Source organism: Lynx canadensis, chromosome C2 (genome assembly GCF_007474595.2).
Source record: "Lynx canadensis isolate LIC74 chromosome C2, mLynCan4.pri.v2, whole genome shotgun sequence".
NCBI classification, from domain to species: domain Eukaryota; kingdom Metazoa; phylum Chordata; class Mammalia; order Carnivora; family Felidae; genus Lynx; species Lynx canadensis.
Genome location: NC_044311.2, coordinates 136,451,651 through 136,471,354, shown reverse-complemented (window position 1 = coordinate 136,471,354; position 19,704 = coordinate 136,451,651). Strand labels below are relative to the sequence as shown.

Genomic DNA, 19,704 nt, shown 5'->3' with positions numbered 1-19,704 from the left:
ACAGCAAGGTATGAAAAAGTAGAATATGTTCTATAAGGAAAGCAAAAGATACTGGATAGTGAATAGATCCCACTATGTTTACTCTGACATACATTAATATCCCATTCAAGTCTGAAGTAGAGCCTGATTTCTGTTTGTTCATTGTTGTGTTCTGTTTCCAACAAGTAAGCAGGTGGCATTTTGATTGTGAAATGAATCTAATGTTTTTGAAATGAAAAAGTAGGCTATCTAATTTAGCATCCCATGAAGTGAAAATATCCCTTAAAGGGTATCCATAAGAAATGGTCATAGACAAATTGTTTAGTAGGATTGAAATAGGTGTGGAGATAAAAAACAAAAACAATGCAGCCATGCAGAGTGGATTCTCCTATATTGCTAAGCCTAGAAATTAATGCATGATCATACTTGCCTAAATGTATGCATTGAAAAACAAATAGAAATAATTCAACTTTAATTTTTTTAATGTTTATTTATTTATGAGAGAAAGAGAGAGATAGAGTGCAAGCAGGGTAGGGCAAAGAGAGAGAGAGACACCGAATCAGAAGCAGGCTCCATGCTCCAAGCTGTCAGCACAGAGCCTGGTGGGGGCTTGAACTCACAAACTGTGAGATCATGGCCTGAGTCGAAGTTGGGCACTTAACCAACTAAGCCACCCAGGTACTCCAGAAATAACTCAACTTTAAAAAGAAATGAATTACTGAAAAACGTAACACCATGAATGAATCCTAAAATGTGATGCTGAATGAAAGAAGCCGGACACATAAGAGTATATATTACAGGAATCCATTTATATCAAGTTCTATAACAGCTAAAAATTATTTATGGTGAAAAATCAGATAGTAATTGCCTGGGGTAGGGGTGGGGTAGTATGTGCTGTTTGGGTAAAAGCATGAGAGAAAAAAAAATAAGTTTATTTATTTTGAGAGACAGAGAGGAAGTGAGCTAGCAAGTGTGAGTGAGTGGGGGAGGGGCAAGGAGAAAGAGAGAGAATCCCAAGCAGGTTCCATGCTGTCAGTGCAGAGCCCCACATGGAACTCCATCTCACAAACCAAGAGATCATGACCTGGGCCGAAATCAAGAGTCAGAGACTTAACCAACTAAGCCACCCAGGGGTCCCAGAAATTTTGAGGATGATGCTAAGTCTCTGAAATTGGTAAGTCTTGAGTTATACAGATATAAACATTTGTTAAAAATCATTAGGGAACATTTTGTGCATTTTGTGTTATGCAAATCTTACATAAAATTGGTATGCAATGATAGGCAAGTTGCATTGTGTAAGGGCTAAGTGTACTGATGTATTCTGAAAGGCAAAAAGAAAATAATGGATAAAGGATAGAAAAATACGTAATAAGAGAAATATAATAAAATATTTCTGTAGAACCCAAGTGGTTGCTAAATGGGTGTTTGCTATAAAATTCTTTCACCTCTTTTGTCTGTTTAAAAATATTCATAATGAATTATTAGCAAACCATATACAGAAAAACTAAGTTTAAAAAGTAAAGCAAATGCTAATTCTTAAGAATGCTTATTTTTGATTGCTGGGTTTAATATACACACATATGTATATGTATACAAATACACCTATATCTACACATAAACATTGTGTGTTTATATGTGAGTGTGCCTATTTCCAACTTTTTATTTTTAATTTTCTTTTTATCTATTTTTGAGAGAGAGAGAAAGTGCCTGAGTGGGGAGGTCCCAGACAGAGAGAGAGAAAAAGAGGATCCAAAGCGGGCTCCGGACTGACAGCAGAGAGCCCAATGTGGGATTTGAACTCAAGAACCCATGAGGTCATGACCTGGACCAAAGCTGGGTTCTAAACCAACTGAGCCATCCAGGTGGCCCTCTCCAATGTCTTTTTTCACTGAGCCTTTTGTACTTTTTAAATTAGATACAAAGCTATCAAAAGACACACAAAACAAAACAAAACAAAACAAAAGTATTAAAATCTCTTTGTTGTTCTTTTACATGACAAAGGAGGCTTATATTCAGGAGTACAGTCATGTATTCAGTCGTATTCAAAGGAGTCTACAGTATTCAGCTCTGTGTATTTTCGTGGAATTTATATTCTGTCTAATTGTTTGAGATGCCTCAGAGAGCTCCGAATTCTAACATATAATCATCTTTTGATCAAAACTTGAGAGTAAATTCAGAATCTGCAATAATGTATTGTATGGCACATAGAATATTTCTATACAGACAATCTGGAAACCTCTACGGAGTCGCTTCATACACTTGTAGGAATTGTCATAATTTATGATTTTACTCAGTTTAACCACGTTTTTGCTGTTGATGTCCTTCTTTTATTCAACATAAACTGAAAAATGGTGGAAGAAATCACAAATGCATTTGTACCATTATGTATCTTTCTATCCATAGTTATTTATTTTTTCTATCTGTATTTAAATCATCTATTTTTTTGCGTGGACCCCATTTTAAAAAATTTTTAATAGTCTGTTTTCAAAAGCATTTGGCTCTATGACATGTCATATTGAAGGTCGTTTAAGATCAGAAAGCAGACACTACAGTGTCCAACAGTCTTATGGTCAAGCTCTTCACTTGGAAAACAAAGGCACTGAATGAAGTATTCAAGCTCGATTGTAGCATTTGTGTAATGGAATTCGGTGCAAATGTCTGATACTCACAGGTATGCTGCTTTTCCTTCTTCGAGTTCTTTACTCTTCCCACTGGAGCCACTTTTCTTCCCGCACATTCTCCTCGTGATGCACATCAATAACCCGCATTGTCGGATGAAGAAGCAGCTGACGTCTGTTACCACCAGGATTAGCAAGAGTGCTGCAACTCCCAGGCCGATGACTGCTCCAAGCCCAAGACCATTAAAAAGTGTATCTTAAAAAAAAAACAAAAACAAAACTTTTACGAAGCTCCAAATCAGAAAAGTTTAGACAGTTATGTTGAAAATTAATCATAACCAAAGAGACAGGAAAAAGTGATAGTCACTGGCAGGTTTCAATTTCATAATTGTTGGGAACCATTCTCCGGCGTTCAAACAATATTTTAAGCAACTGACATGATAATGACTTGAAATATTTTTTCAAACTTTATTTAGGTTAAAAAAAAAAAACCTCTCAAGTAACTCTTCTTTCCAATGTACTTTTTGATTTCCTCAGAGGAAGATAATGAATTTTATCACATCCCTAACTGTAAGAGAGGGTTAAATAAATGTTCTATATGGAATTATTTTAGTTTTAAGTCTTGAACTTGCAAATTCTGTGTGCTCAAAGCACTTTGTTTTGACAGAGAATACATTTTAAAATATCTGTATGTGAATACTTTGAAAATCATTATCTTAGAATAAATGGCTTACTTGTATTTTTTCAGTTAATATTTTAACAAATCATATTAGATTAGAGGCAACATTTTACAGAGCTATTGTACTTATGACCTTTCTGGAATATAACATGGGAAGGTAGGGGAAGACGGGAGTCATTTTTCCTTGGCATGTGGTTGCAGGAATTCCTGAATGTCGTACAGAGTCCATGAAAAAGGTGACGGGGACTAGGATGAAATACGCTGACTGACAGAGTAAAAATAGCAAGGAGAGCAGTGGTGGTGACAATGAATCAAGTGTTTCATGCCTGTAGTTGAATATGAGGGTAGACTACGCAGTTATAACCGTATTGGGACACAAATAAGCACAATGGAAACAGATTAAACTGGTCATACTGTGTGTTACCTGGAGGGAAAATAAGATTGTCACAAGACAATTTTAGAGACTTATTCAAAATGAATCAGCACAATTATGTTAGCATTTGCTTACATAACATTATAAAATTACAACGATCTGTTTTAATGATAAAACACATTTACTCCTCAGTAGCATAATGACCTGTTAAATCTGTGAGTGGTGTGGAATGCAAATAACGCACAGGGACAGACTTGGTTTTGTGAAAACCACGTTGGAAAAAAACACACATGTAAAACAAAGTTTTTCTAAGTTATGGTTTTAAAAATTAGGCTGTAATATTTTAATACTGACTTAAAGAAGTTTTATTCTAACGGAATCACTGTGATCTTATTTTGAATCAAGTTGGTACTGAATTATGGCACACCTGTCTGAATCCTGGTTTATTTTTCTGCAGAATGACTGAGCCTCACAACTACATGTATTTAATCTTTTTTTTTTTCCTTCAGGGAATACACGTTATATAAAAAGTTAATTCTGTTTATGACTTGATTCTTGGCACTGTCCCCAGGCGACTGTGCAGTTCACCTGTGCTAGAACATGTAGGTACTTTTAAGCATCTCCATGAAGTCGCAGATGAGAATTCCTTAAGTATGGAATCAGCATATTGCACCTCTCATGCCCAAGAAAAGTATAATTTTTATCATAGTTCTTTTATTTCTGATAAAGAGAAACAGTAACAAACACATAATTGTGTTGGAGGAAAAATAATTTTTCCATGCCATTTTCAGAATCTTCTTCACCCACCAAATTTTAACACTATGTAGGTAGTGATGGTTTAGGAAAACTGAGCTAGCTAACTAAGATCCAGAGAAATTAGTAGTTTCCACAGAACTATTCTCTTATTACATGAAACCACTTTGAGGAAAGACTAAAGGGAGCAAAGCATTTTTGAGCCAAGGGAAATTCGTGTTTTTGTTTTTGTTTTTCCCGCAAAGTTCCAATATAAATATGGAGAGTGAGATTCTAAATATTATTTATCAATTTTCAAAAATAGGGCTATATGCAAGATTTTTTTCAAAAAGTGTCTCATGCTATAAAAATAATATATTAAGCAAACTATGCTTTCTTGAAACATATGAAAACAACAATGAAAAATGAAACAATGAAAAAATCATGTTACACATTTTCTTCCATTATCCATTTTCAAATGTAAATGATTCTTACCTGAAATGTACAATTAGAGTATAATAAAGACAATTCACCTATGAACTTTTTTGATTACATATAAGGACAATTTTTTTTCAAAAACCGTAGGAGTTCATTTTGCTATGCTTTATGTGATTCATCAACCAAAGCTCAGAAAATATGAGTTGAAAAATAACGTGTCTGATTGAGCATGAGCCCCTATGGATATATTGGCTCAAGGTCACTCTTTTTCCACTTTAGTTAGGTTCCTTTCACGTGCAGAAAGGCTCTAGGCAATAAATCCCACAGAACAATGATGATCTATCTACTAAATCTTCATTTACCTTTTTTAGGTATGAAAAGACTGGCTTTTTCACACCAATGCACTAAACCTGGGGTCCATCACATACGGCTGTACATCCCTGGGTGAGGCAGCTAACTTCTCTGAGGCTGAGATGCCACTTTATTCAAATGAGTACGGTTAGGGAAACAGCAGTAATCACAAACTAGGTCTCAGGGTTTTTGGAAAAGACTGTTGCAAATATATTAATGTACTTAATACATCTAACACTTACTGCCCAGCACTAGGTAAAAATTTAACAAGTATTGGCAACATGACTACTACCACTACTATTTTGCTATTTTAAAATTCTAAAGAAATGAGATTTTGGGGGAAAAAATAGACCATCTAAAGTGAAATTAGTCTGGGGCGCCTGGGTGGCTCAATCAGGTAAGCATCCGACTCATGATTTTGGCTCAGGTCATGATCTTGGCGGTTCGTGAGTTTGAGCCCAGTGTCGGGCTCTGAGCTGGCAGCACAGAGCCTGCTTGGGATTGTTTCTCTCGCTTCCTCTCTCTCTCTGCCCCTCCCCTGCTAGGGCACTCTCTCTCCTTCTCTCTCCAAATAAATGCACATTAAAAAAATTTTAAAAATAAAGTTAAATTAGTCTGTAAACATATTTCTTTTATCAGCAGCCTAAGGTGGGATACTATCGCTTATTAACCACTATTCTCTTGAGAATACAGTCACATTTTTTCCCCGTAGATTTGGCTAGTTAGCTTTTAAATGATAAATATTTTATTTGTGATCTTTTTAGCATTAAACCAGTATATTGATCTGCTTCATTTCTATCTTTAGAAAAGCTCTTAGAAACATATTTGTAAAGCACCTTATGATAAAGGAATATTGATGCTAAAATAGCTATTACTTTTTTTCTAGGGAAACAAAACTATACCTTTTAAACTTATGATTAAAATTTTTGAAGGTTACTTGAAGTTATTTTTATGGAAAACCAAAATTTTTTTGTCGTTGCAGAGGATAGGATGGACATCAAGTGGGTTTATGTAATATATAATATTTTCTTTTGAATAATGTATATTATATATGTAATATTTGTAATATATGTAATATAATAATATTTTCTTTTGAAAGCTGTGTTTTTTTAATTGGCTTATGAATATGTTTAAATGCTAATACTTTCTCACATCCCATGAGATTAGGCTACAATAACTATGAAAGTTAAATTTTCTAATGTTTTTATTTTTATTTTTTCTGCCACCTATTTACTCTGGTGTGGAAGTTTATTTGTCTTCGGCTTTTTCACAGACAAAATCATGACCATATGTAAAATTACATCGCTAGGATTTGGGGACTAGCAATGATTTATTTTCCCAGTAACACACAGAAAATTATTTCTTTTTAAATTAATTATAGTTTTGGGGCGCCTGGGTGGCTCAGTCGGTTGAGCGTCCGACTTCAGCTCAGGTCACGATCTCGCGGTCCGTGAGTTCAAGCCCCGCGTCGGGCTCTGGGTTGATGGCTCAGAGCCCGGAGCCTGCTTCTGATTCTGTGTCTCCCTCTCTCTCTGCCCCTCCCCCATTCATGCTCTGTCTCTCTTTGTCTCAAAATGAATAAACGTTAAAAAATTAAAAAAAAAATTAATTATAGTTTTAATTATTTAACCAACAGAAACTGAGCATAACAATCATTTAAAGGGTTATAGTTTTTTATTTTTTTTTAAGTTTATTTATTTTGAGAATGACAGAGAGAGTACGAGTGGGGGAAGAACAGAGAAAGAGGGAGAATCTCAAGCAGGCTCCATGCTGTCAGCACAGAGTCTGTGTGGGGCTGGAACTCACCACCTCAAAATCACAACCAAGCTGAATCAAGAGTCAGAATCAAGAGTCAGAAGCTTAACCAACTCAGCCACCCAGGCGCCCCTAAAGTGTTTTAAATTCAACTCTTCTTTTTTAGCTTTCCAGAATACCTATACATGTGCTTTATCATACATGGTATTTTTATGATCATTTTTATTACTCCATCACATAGGAAAACAATGTTTTCAGCTCTACTTTACAGATAAGAAAATTGAGCGAGTACAGTGACCAGAGTCACTGGATAACCTTTGCTATTAGATCAGTACGAAGACCATTTAGCTTCAGGTTTTATATCGTTTATACCTGTGTTAGATTTATGTTGTATATTCATCATCAAATAATCAAGAGAGGAAAAAAATATAGAGATTAAATTAAAGTGTGTAGTTTCCTTCCTGAAAATGTCCATTTCCCCTTACACTGCTAGAGGAGGAACAACTATTTAAATGATACACAACAATGGAAATCATTTATTTATATATTCCTGCTATTAGGTCTCTTTTTAGTGATCATTTTGTATTGCTCTTTGAAAAAAAACCCTTTTTTATATTCTAATTTTATATTAGAATTTAATAAGAATAAATAATTTAAGAATTATAAAATTCAAACATCTATTTTTTGGTATATATTTTATCAAAGTGAATATTAGAAGTGGTCTAACTGAATTTCTGTAACTTTCCTCCCAGCTACCCTTCCTTCCCGTGAAATCTAGAAATTGTACAGGTGAATCAATACTCACGTCCAAATTGCAATAAAAACATAAAATCAAAGTGTTAAAATTAGAAAAAAAAAGAACTACATTTTAAATTTATCACATGCATGTCTGTCTGCATGTGTCTATTGTAGAAATTAACTCACTACTAAAACACTGAATTAATTTCCATGAAATTTATTAGATTTGATAATGCTAGTTTTTCAAGAAGCAGTATACTATATTCACACAACTAGCCTTGGTTTTTGACTCCTTAAATAGTTTACTATTTTATTTAAATATTTTTCTGTGTCTACATATAATCTCCAAATAGATTGAAAGTGGTTTTCAGAGTTGGAAAGATAATATAGACATGAAGAAAAACAAATTTTAATTAAAAAGTCTTAAAAATGGAAATTTCATTTTTGCTCCCGGAAGAGTGGTGGCTATTTTCATAAGAGATATTCCTAAATATCAGTAAGTAAACAGTTTAAGTATGAAAAACAAGAAGACATTCAACATCCATTTTGGGTGTTTCTCATAACCTTGCTAGGTGCAATATCCTCCTACAATTTCAGGAGATCTACTTGTCTCCTGTTTATGTGTTCTTTCCTCATCCTGTTCAGGAAACTCATTGTCAAACATCACGTGATTTACGGAAGATCTAGGTGTATTCTATGCACGTACATGTTTACATGTACATGTCCTATGTGCTATGTGAAAAGAGGAGGAGGCCTCTTTCTGCAGTTGGACTCCATCGGAGCCACAATGGTCAGTTACTGTAAAATCAGACATCTGGATTGTCTAAAGACTTTGTGGTTGCATAATTTAAAAAAAAAAAAAAGGACTATCAAACCATTTATGTTTCACAAACTTTCATCAAGTGCCTGCTAACTTAGTGTAGAACTAGATGGGTTTCCTGATGTATATACTAAAATAGAACTAATAAATATTAACATAAACCTTTAGGCTTATTATACAGCCTTTTAAGTCCTTTTTTACTATGAAGCATAAGTTCCTAAACTTTAATTTCATTCATCGAATTCCACAAAACATAAAGAACAAAAGATTAAGGTTTTTATATTAACAATGGCATAGGTTTAATAGTAAGGGCTTTCACTAGAGTTGTGGTAATCTTGTATTGTAGAAGGCACACTCTAGGGTAATATATCCTTTAAAAAAAAAGACATTGCACTAATTTAAAAACCAACTACCATCCCTAAGGATTTCACACAGTGTCTCATTGTCTTATGTTAGACAAGCTGTTTTCAAAAATCACCTGTCACTTACAGACTTGGAAATGATCTTAAGTTGGTAAATTAAATTTATGTTTTGTGATTTTTTCCTTAGGGTCCCCCAGATTAACAAAGAATAAAAAAATGTAACAGAAATAACGAAAGTATAGAAATGAGACAAGCATCTAGACTGGTTCAACAAAAAAATATTTTTTTAAAAAAAGATATAAAATGTTTTGGGGCACCTGGGTGGCTCAGTCAGTTAAGCATCCGACTTCGGCTCAGGTCATGATCTCACAGTTCGTGGGTTCGAGCCCTGTGTCAGGCTTTGTGCTGACAGCTCGGAGCCTGGAACTTGCTTTGGATTCTGTGTCTCCCTCTCTCTCTGCCCCTCCCTTGCCCACGCTCTGTCTCTCAAAAATAAATAAATGTAAAAAAAAAGATATAAAATTTTTAATAAGCTTCACAATTTTAAAAATGAGGGGACACTGAAAATAAAGTCTAATCACAACATTCCCCTAGTACACATAAAGATGAATCTTTTGTATTTCTTGACATAAGAAAGAAAATAATATTTTCCAGCCCTATGGAGTTGTGTAGAGAAATGTCTTATTATGCATTTACAAGACTTTCTATTCCCTACTGTGAATACTAGATCTGCTAAACAGAACCTACATTAGGTAAGATTTGTCTTTGGACTTGATAGTCTTCTCTCGGTTAAGCTAAATGGGGAATCAGGCATACAGGTATAAATGTGATATTTATAAGGGCGCCTAGGTGGCTTAGTCGGTTGAGCATCCAACTTCAGCTCAGGTCATGATCTCTCGGTCTGTGAGTTCGAGCCCTGTGTCAGACTCTGTGCTGACCGCTCAGAGCCTGGAGCCTGTTTCAGATTCTGTGTCTCCCTCTCTCTCTGACCTTCCCCCACTCATGCTCTGTCTCTCTCTCTCTGTCAAAAGTAAATAAACATTAAATAAATAAATGTGATATTTATATATTTTAGGTATTTAGAAAAACTGATTCCAAATATCTCTTTTTGTACATTCGAAACAACATGACTTTCAGATTACCTCAATAGGTGTAATCACAAATAGAAAAAAAAAGGAAACTCTGATTTATTCATAGTATAAAATTCACTATTAAAGAGGGAAATGTTAAAACCACTGATATTTTCTGAGTACAATGTTACACTATTTCTATTTCTCCAGAAACCACATTTCTCTTCTGTGTCTTGACCATGGGTCTCCTGCATTTATGGTGCCTGATGGTCGTCCCAAATTGATGGATTCAGTCCATTTTGATTCCTATTTAATTTCCCTATTTGAAACAAAGGCTTGAACTTCCGAGGTTTCAAAGGTCTGGCTAATACCCCTTTAACTGCATTAATTAGAAAGAAGGAGAACATCATTCTTTGCATCAGCAAGGAGGATTAAACATACCATTTTCCATAAATTTAAACACATTTAAAAATCAAACAGAAACTTAAGAGCAACTATAATTGGATTTTATATTCTTTGTCCCCTCTAAGCCACTTTTTAAATTACTTCCCCATACACCCTGAAAAAAATGGAATGTACCCTCCTAAGGTATATGTTTTTCATTTACATTATTAGCAGGTAATATTTTAGAACATATTTATACTTTGAAAGGTGCAATGCAATGCAATGTATTGATACATTTTGTTGCTCACACACTACAATTAGATATATCTAAATCATAATTACAATTTTATTCTGTTTCATTGTTGACAAAATGTTCATAATAATTCTCACATATCCTAGCTAAAGTATTCTTTGAGAATATTATGAAAGCAGTTTGGGAATTCCAAAGAACTGTCCAAATGTGTTGTTATTTCATTTGTAATACTTATTACTTTATGCTCAACTTGTTTATAGTAAATCTTATTTTTGTTATTTGTTTATAATATGTTTTTTAAAAAAATTAGAACTTCTCCACTTTTACCCAAAACTTTCCTAGATTTTAGAAGCTTAAACATTTGAATATTGCTAACATTTATGAATGATGATGCATAAAAATAAAAATTATGTGTTTTTTTATTACTGCTTTTGATAAACTGTCTTCATTAAGGCCTAAGTTTTAAGATCATTTTCATTCTTCTGATTTAAAAATTTTTTAAATGTTTTTATTTATTTTTGAAGGAGAGAGAGAGAGAGAGAGAGCAGGGAAGGGGCAGAGAGTGAAGGAGACACAAAATCTGGAGCAGGCTCCAGGCTCTGGGCTCAGCACAGAGCCTGATGCGGGGCTCGAACTCACAAACTATGAGATCATGACCCGAGCCGAAGTTGGACGCTTAACCAACCGAGCCACCCAGGCACCCCACCATTCTTCTGGTTTTAGATGTGCATTTCACTGTAGCTAGAACTCAACATGATTTGTTTAATGTTATTCCTTTATTTATTCATATTTCATATAGCAAATTATCTTTTGGTCATTCCCATACTTCTGTATGTCAAATTAAAGTCTTTTTGGGGATGCCTGAATGACTCGGTGAAATGTCCAACTCTTGATTTTGGCTCAGGTCATGATTACAGGGTTATGGGATTGAGCCCCAGCTCCCACTAATGCTGGGCATGGAGCCTGTTTAGGATTCTCTCCCTCCTTCTCTCTCTCTCTCTCTCTTTCTCTCTTTCTCCCTCCCCCTCCCCTCTGACCCTTTCCCCTGCACGTTCTCTCTCTCTCATATATATATATATATATATATATATATATATATTTATATTTATCCTTGTTAAGAGTGATATTAAAAAAATGAAAGAAGCAAGGGAATTATTAAAAATGCTTATGGTCTATGATTGGTGAAATTGATTTTTGCTTGGTTTGGGCACTGGAATATATATATATATATATATATATATACTTTTTTTTTTTAGTATTCACTTCTGTAATTCATTTGCCCTCTTTACCATTAGATTTTGTTGTTGTTGTTATCATTGTTGTTACTTTTATGGCTCTGGTTATTCTGCACATTTTAGACACATTTGTCTTCACTGGAATAAAAAAAAAGATTGAAATTTTCAAAAGATTATTGCTAAGTGAATCAAAACCTCCTCCCTAAAATAAAGACTGTACTTCTTTTGTGTTCTAATCTTTTACTCTGTCAAGTCTTGTTCCCTCTTGGACAGCTTATAGTATTTGTGAGATAAAGAAAGCATTTGCATCATTCAGCTTCCTGACAAAATGCAGTTAGTAGCAACTTTTCAAGATCACTCAAGTTCATATTATTCAGATATTTAACTGCTTAGTGAACTAGCTGAATGAAAACTGTGTGGGCACAACATGTAATTTCTGGCATGCAGTTTTCGATGAACAATGTAAAGGAAAAAAATGTATGTGGTGCTAGTAATATTTGTGATGGCTATGAAAGAGTATTATTATCAGTGAAAAGAAAACTTCAGTCTTTTATAAGGAATTGCATTTTGGGGAAACAATTTTGGGATTTTAAATTTTAAAATCCTTAAAAATATATTAAAAATCATAAGGTTATAATGATGAGAGAAGTATATAACTGTATGAAATTGCCCTATTTGTAAGTGCATTGCGACCAGTTTGACAGATTTTTAATTTTTAGGATCACACAAAAGTAATTTTCTGTGTATTAAAGGAACATGTATTGAGCTTATTGGACCTGTTTAAATTATCTAAAAACAAATTATAAAAGTTCTTATCAGACATTAATACTTATGTGGAAGTTCCTTTTTGGATGATTTTCTAGCTTTCTTATTCCTTGATAATACTGTTTGTGCATCCACACATTAAAAGGTTGAAGTTTTCAGATTTTAAATAGTATAATTAAAATTCATCAATAGTTTTCGGTATTATTCAAATATATTAACAAAGCCTATTGTTGTTATTTATGTTTTAAATCCTCAAGCTATTTCAGTACATTTTAATAAAGTGGTCATGTCTTTCATAGGTAGTCAGTTAAACAGTATTGATGTAGATTATTTATTGCTTACTACTAAATATCTTTAGCGGGGGATGGTGAAGGTTGTATTTTACATCACCTATTTCTAACTACTGTGTCTCCATTTTTCAGTCATTTTGATTATTATGTCAAAATGTTCTGTTACATTTATAACTATTTTTACATATATGTATAAAAATTTATATATATATAAATATATATACACACACACACACACACACATAGTCAATGATAATCAAAATTTCCCTTCAATCACTTATCCCTACTAGGAATTATTATTTGGGAGAAGGTAGGGTAAAAAGGCTGCACAAAATTTATTATTTATTTATTTATCTATTTTTACTATGTGATTTGGGGCAGGACAGTTGGCTAATTAAAGATATTTGATTTAGTAATGGGAAGGGAATTGTAAACATGTATATTATATAAATGGTATTTATAATTATAAAACTCTCTATATAAACACATCAGCCAAAACAAATTGAGAAACATCACCACCATCAAAAGTGAGCTTTTCCCAAAAGATAGTAGAGAGTTGTAGACAGGAAACAGAATCTGTTGCAATGGTCAGGAGGGAGCTAGAGTGGCCTGGGATTATGGCTCAGAATGTCTGTCCAGGCTTCCCCCTTTCTTATTCCACGCCCATTTCCATAATGCACACAGGCTTGTCAACACCTGCTAGGTGTCCAAAGTAGGAAATAGGCTTAGCCTATAACAAGTGATTAGTGATTGAATTAGCATTATATAATTAGTATCCGTTAATATATTTTAAAAATAGAGACTGTATATGATAAATATTATAATTTCTATCATATATATTTACAATCATGAATAATTATTCTGTATGGAATAACAATGCAAGTGGCTCATCACCTTCACTTTTTTTAACACCTACCTAATACCCCCTAAGGTCTTAGTATTTATCTTTTGAAAAGTTTCCTGTAAAAATAAACAATCTAATATATAAAGTTAATATTCTTCTATGGGAGTGTTGTTGGAAACTTGCCACATCCTTCGAAAAAGTTAAAGCAATATTTTTAATCTAAGAAAAGGAATTAAAGAAATAAGCCGTACTAATTTTGAAAAAGAATTGGCAAAAAACTAATATATAACAGCACTTTTCTGATAAATGTTTCAGATAGCTGAAAACTTTAGAAAGGCATATTTTTAAGTGTCCTTATAAATCTGTTGCAATGACAAAACGTGACAAATTGTGAAACAGCTAAAGTCTTTGCACAACAGAATACCTATGCTCCTATCTAGCTGACATTTCAAATTGTTACATATGTTGGAACAGAGACCACTGGCTACATAGCTTTCTCAAAAAGTGAAATGAAGAGATATAAAATATTTTACATCATAATTACTTATTTGAACTGTTACTTTTCAAATTTATGCTTATCTCACTAACTCTATAATTTTTCTATATGCAGTTTAAGTCTTATGATACATATTCAGATTCCTTTGGTAAAGGTGATTTACGGTGTTTCTCCTAAGATAACGAAGATAATGAAGGTTTTTATTGGCACAAAAGAAATGAAGCTTCTTTGATTAGAATGAGTAAGATCAAAAGAGACATTAGTCAGTGTTAAGGAACTGGATAATTTAAATTTTAGTTCTTTGGTTCAACTATTAACTGGCTAAATGTATTTTCTGTTAATATTAAAAGGCTGTTCCATATAGAGAAAGTAAAATCCTTCACAAAATAGAAAATACCTTTCTTCTTAAAGACTATATTGCAAAATTGAATGTCACCCTTAAAATATTAAACTACAACTAATATTTTACATTTTTTTGTTGAAATTCTAAGATGCTTAATCTATTATGAAATTATTAAACATACATACTTGTGAATTTTATAAATATATGACAATAAATGAAAAATGTGAATGGTATTATTTCCCAAGGAATTCATCATGTTCAATTTTTTTTTTAATTTTTTTTTTCAACGTTTATTTATTTTTGGGACAGAGAGAGACAGAGCATGAACGGGGGAGGGGCAGAGAGAGAGGGAGACACAGAATCCGAAACAGGCTCCAGGCTCTGAGCTGTCAGCCCAGAGCCTGACGCGGGGCTCGAACTCACGGACCGCGAGATCGTGACCTGGCTGAAGTCGGATGCTTAACCGACTGCGCCACCCAGGAGCCCCCATCATGTTCGGTTTTGAAAAATGCCCAGTTTTAGACACTCACTATATTGTTTTAGAGACTTCAATTTCTGCATTAGGATTATATAAAAAATCAAGTTACATTTTTATAATTAAACACCCAAACTTGTAGGGCCACTTATCATGTATATTTAGTGCATCTAAATAATATATTGTGTAGGATACTTCAACTCTAAAATAAAAGTGCAGACTTTAAATATATTTTAAAAACACATCTAAGATATCCTTCCCTAGGTAAATAGATAAAATGGTACATCCAGACAATGTAATATTATTCAATGCTAAAAAGAAATGAGCCATTGCATCATGAAAAAAAACAAAACAAAACATGAAAGAACCTTAAATGCACATTACTAAGTGAAAGAAACCAATCTGAATAAGCTACATACCATATGATTCCAACTATATGACATTCTGGAAAAGGAAAAGTTATTGAGACAGTTAAAAATATCAGTGGTTCCCAAGGGTTAGGAGAAAAAGAGAGATGAAAAGGCGGAATACAGAGGAATTTTAGGGCAGGAAACTATTTTGTATAATACTGTAATGGTGGGTACATTTTATTATGCATTCATCAAAACCCATATAATGACAACACAAAGAGTAAATCTTAATGCAAACTATGTATGGACTCTGGGTAAAAATGATGTCAGTGGTGTCAATCCAAGTTCATCGATTGTAACAAATGTACCATTCTCCATGTTCATAATGGGGGGGAGGCTATACATGTATTGGGGCAGGCAGTATATGAGAATTCTGTAGATTTCTCTCAATTTTGGTGTGAACCCGAAACTTCTCTAAAAAGTAAAGTGTATCTAAAAAAATGGAGGAAAAAAATACAGTGTCCTACTTTTAAAATCTTCCAAGGAATGGCTAACAGGCCTGGATTTACTGAGAATGTCTATAAACACAATACACAATCTTTTATGTCATTTAATACTTAAAAAAAATGACGTTAGGGGGGCCCTGGGTGGCTCAGTCAGTTAAGTGTCCAACTTGAGCTCGGGTCATGATCTCATGGTCGGTGGATTCGAGCCCCATGTTGACCTCTGTTCTGACAGCTCAAACCTGGAGCCTCCTTCGGATTCTGTCTCAGTCTCTCTGCCCCTCCCCTGCTTATGTCTCTGTCTCTGCTTCTTAAAAGTAAATAAGCATTAAAAAAAAAAATGACACCTTAGGTGATTACTAACACATGCGAAAGTCTTAAAACATTTTCAACTTCCTATTTTTGTATGATGGGACCCACCAATGAACCAGACCAGATCTTGCTGTAAAGAAATATTTCTATTTCCTTAAATAAACTTTCCTCTGATGGGACAGTAAGTCTCAGGCTTAGTATATAAAAACCCCAAAATATTTTCGTCTGTTTTCCACCAATAAGCACTGGGAAGCAGAATATTTTTCTTTTCATTTTTCAAGAACATCAGAGAGTTTTGCATTTAACCTTCCAGGTAACATATCTATCTGGCTTAGCCTTGGTGACATTATGTAGGAATGACAGCAAATTGAAAGTTATTGTTCATAGATTCCTCAAAACAGAAATGGTAGTTTGAGGAGCTAATTTTTACTCTTGTTAACCATATTTAAGCAGGAAAAAAAGTCTATATTTATTATACTATGAATTTTAAAATATTTTAATATTTCTTTTTGTAATAATAAATGAGAAATCAGTAGAATAGCAAGCATGGAACCACTATAAAAATTCTTTTTTGAAGCCATTTATTTTGATTTCTTAAAATGGAAAGGGCAGATGCTGATATGGAAATATCTATTTTAGTTTTTATTAGACAGTAGGTAAAAATATTTCAGATTAATAGAAAATGACCTATTTCTACAAACAATGTAAAAAAGCCATTTTATAAAGTACTTTCAGAAAATATTTAAAAATCATAAAGTGATTAAATTTAACTTGATATCCTTTTAGGGTTGTAAACTGAGAGTTTATTACAGTGATCATGGGAGAACAGCCATGTGTAGGAGTTGGAGAAAGAAAGATAAGCTGACTTGTTGAAGTACCATGATTACTGGAGGGAACTGTGGTTAGTTAACACATGGCCTTTTTTCCTATGAGGCAATCAAGAAGAAATCAAAGGAACTAGGTCAAAGACACAAGACATATAAATATAGACTAGGGATTTAGTTATGCCATCTCAGATTCAGTGTAGTTTGATAAAACAAAGAGGAAAACTGAGAGTCAATGACTAGTCATTTGGCTTCTCTGATCCTCAGTTTGTTGACATAATAAGATAATGGTATTGATTAGAATATGAGAATAGCAAACAGTAAAATAATATAAAGCTAATAGATCAATGTAATGTTACTGTGACGGTCACTGTAAAAATGTCCAGAAATTCCCAGATACTTCCCATTTGATACTATCTTATTGTCAAGGGGTTTCAAGAAAAATAAAAATAAGAACAAAGAAAAATTACTTAATTTTCATTCTCTCCCACTGTACAAAACTTCTGTAACTACTTAATTGAAAGAAGTTCAGAAATTATAACAAAACACAGATACTATATAAAAATTTTCATTTTGAAATGTATACTCATATGTTTTAATGGGCGGTATATACATATTAAGATATACATTTGAGAGTGGGCTGTTCCGAAATAAGAAAGATTAAGTGTGCTTCAAAATAACGCATATCTTGAAAATGAACATTTTATCTTTTGTAATTTCTATACTACTTCATTTTTATCTGGCAATGAAGTACTTGACGATGTTTATATAAGAGAAATAAATATTTACGTCTAAGCCACCAATTTTTTTCACTTTATAAAAACAATTTAACTTCCATATAAAGAATTATCATTTATGGGGCACCTGGGTGGCTCAGTTGGTTAAGCTTCCGACTATGGATTTCAGCTTAGGTCAGGATCTTATGACTAGTGAGATCAAGCCCCGTATCAGGCTCTGTGCTGACAGCGTGGAGAGTGCTTGGGATTTTTTCTCCCTCTATCTGCCCCTCCTTTGCTTGTACACATATGCACACTCTTTCTCTCTCTCAAAATAAAAAAAATAAATAAATAAACACTAAAAAAATTATCATTTGAACCCAGATTCAGTACTAAAACAAAAAACAAACGTAATGATTTATTAAGAGCAAAGGACCTGGATTCTAAATGTGACTCTACATAAATTATTCAACTTCTTTAGGCCTCACTGTTCTCATCTAAAACATGAGAGAAATGATACTTACTTCTGAGAGGTTTTTATGAGGAGTGATTGAAATATTGCACGTATGGCATTCCACACAGCGTGTGACACAGTACACGTTAAAAAATAAAACCAAAGCCATTTTTGTTTCATACCTTGGGTGTGGATGAGCAGCGGACCCTAGTAATTTTCTACAACTTTACTCTTATGATGTTTAAACCGAATTACAGTTAACACATTAACCAAGGAGATTTAAAAAATCTCTTTAAGTATTTATATCTGCCTTTATAAACGTTTGCTAGCAATGGAAACTACTTAACAATTCTTGCATTATTAAAGTTATTAACTATATTCCTGTATTCTATTAAGATAATGTCTGATTACTTTGGCCTCCTACTAGTCATCAACATTTCTAAGAAGACTCTGGAACTAGTTTACTATGAAAGAAACAGTATTTAGTAGTGTTTCTAAATTATTTTTGCAATATGAGTCTACTGATGATATATTATTTATCCCCAAATAGAAGTCACTCAATGATTATACATTTATTACACTGAGACCTTGGATTTGATCAAGTTAGAAATGAAAACACACAAGGACATAAAAGATTTGTACCAGTAATAAAGAAAACACATATAACGAAGTTTTTCCTCAGTTTTCTTTATTACAACAATGGAGACACAGAGGTACAGAAAATAAAATGACATTTAATATACTATGAAACACATGCATAGAATTACACATAGTGCTGATATTATGTCGGGGTTTTAAATAAGAGATGATATTGAAGACAATACATTTATAACGCACATTTTTTTTCAAGAAAATAAGCTATGATGAAAACAAATGCAATTAAAATGGTCAGAAACAGTCACTTTAAAACACAAGTGTTATACATAAAATCAGTGTAAGATGTGAGATAAAAATATTCTGAAAGAAGTTCATGAATCATGGATGTTACTTAAAATAGCAATTTTTAATTGCTTGCATTAAAAAAAGATTAGCTAAGAGATTTATTTCATAGTATCCATTTAGTACACATACAGAATAAAAATAAATATGGTATAATTAAGAAAAAGATTCCATTTCTTAATATATGCAGTGTTCGCAATGCGTAACTGTTATACTTTTTATTAGTTAAAGTGGAATGATAAAGAATAACTTAATTTAACTTGAACATACACACATTAAGAAATTTTACAATATGCCTAAACTTAATACATTCAATTAGTTAATACTTAAAATGAAAATTAATTCTACTTGAATGAACCTATCTTTAAAAATTAGGTAAAATAAAAGTCCAGCAACGAAGCCATTGGGACATCAGTTTGCAGTTCAGATCAGCATAGATATAGTACTCTTACACATATGTGTTTTCCTTAGTTATTTCACTTTTTTTCAATTTAGGCTGTGAAATTAGTTAATAGCCATAAAGGAAGAGTGGATTACTACCAAAAATCTTTAAGCAGCTCATATTCTTAGATAAGATAATAAGACCAAAGGTATTTGGAAAACAAA

General features: G+C 33.1%; 1 protein-coding gene across 1 annotated transcript in view; it reads right to left on the bottom strand.

Annotated features, from left to right (window-relative positions):
* The window catches only part of NCAM2 (neural cell adhesion molecule 2), a 224,369-nt gene that overhangs the window by 12,138 nt on the left and 192,527 nt on the right, over positions 1-19,704 (bottom strand). The window contains exon 16 of the mRNA XM_030328483.1: positions 2,649-2,853. Coding sequence (XP_030184343.1) covers positions 2,649-2,853 — 205 coding nt within the window. The remainder of the gene's footprint in view (positions 1-2,648; positions 2,854-19,704) is intronic.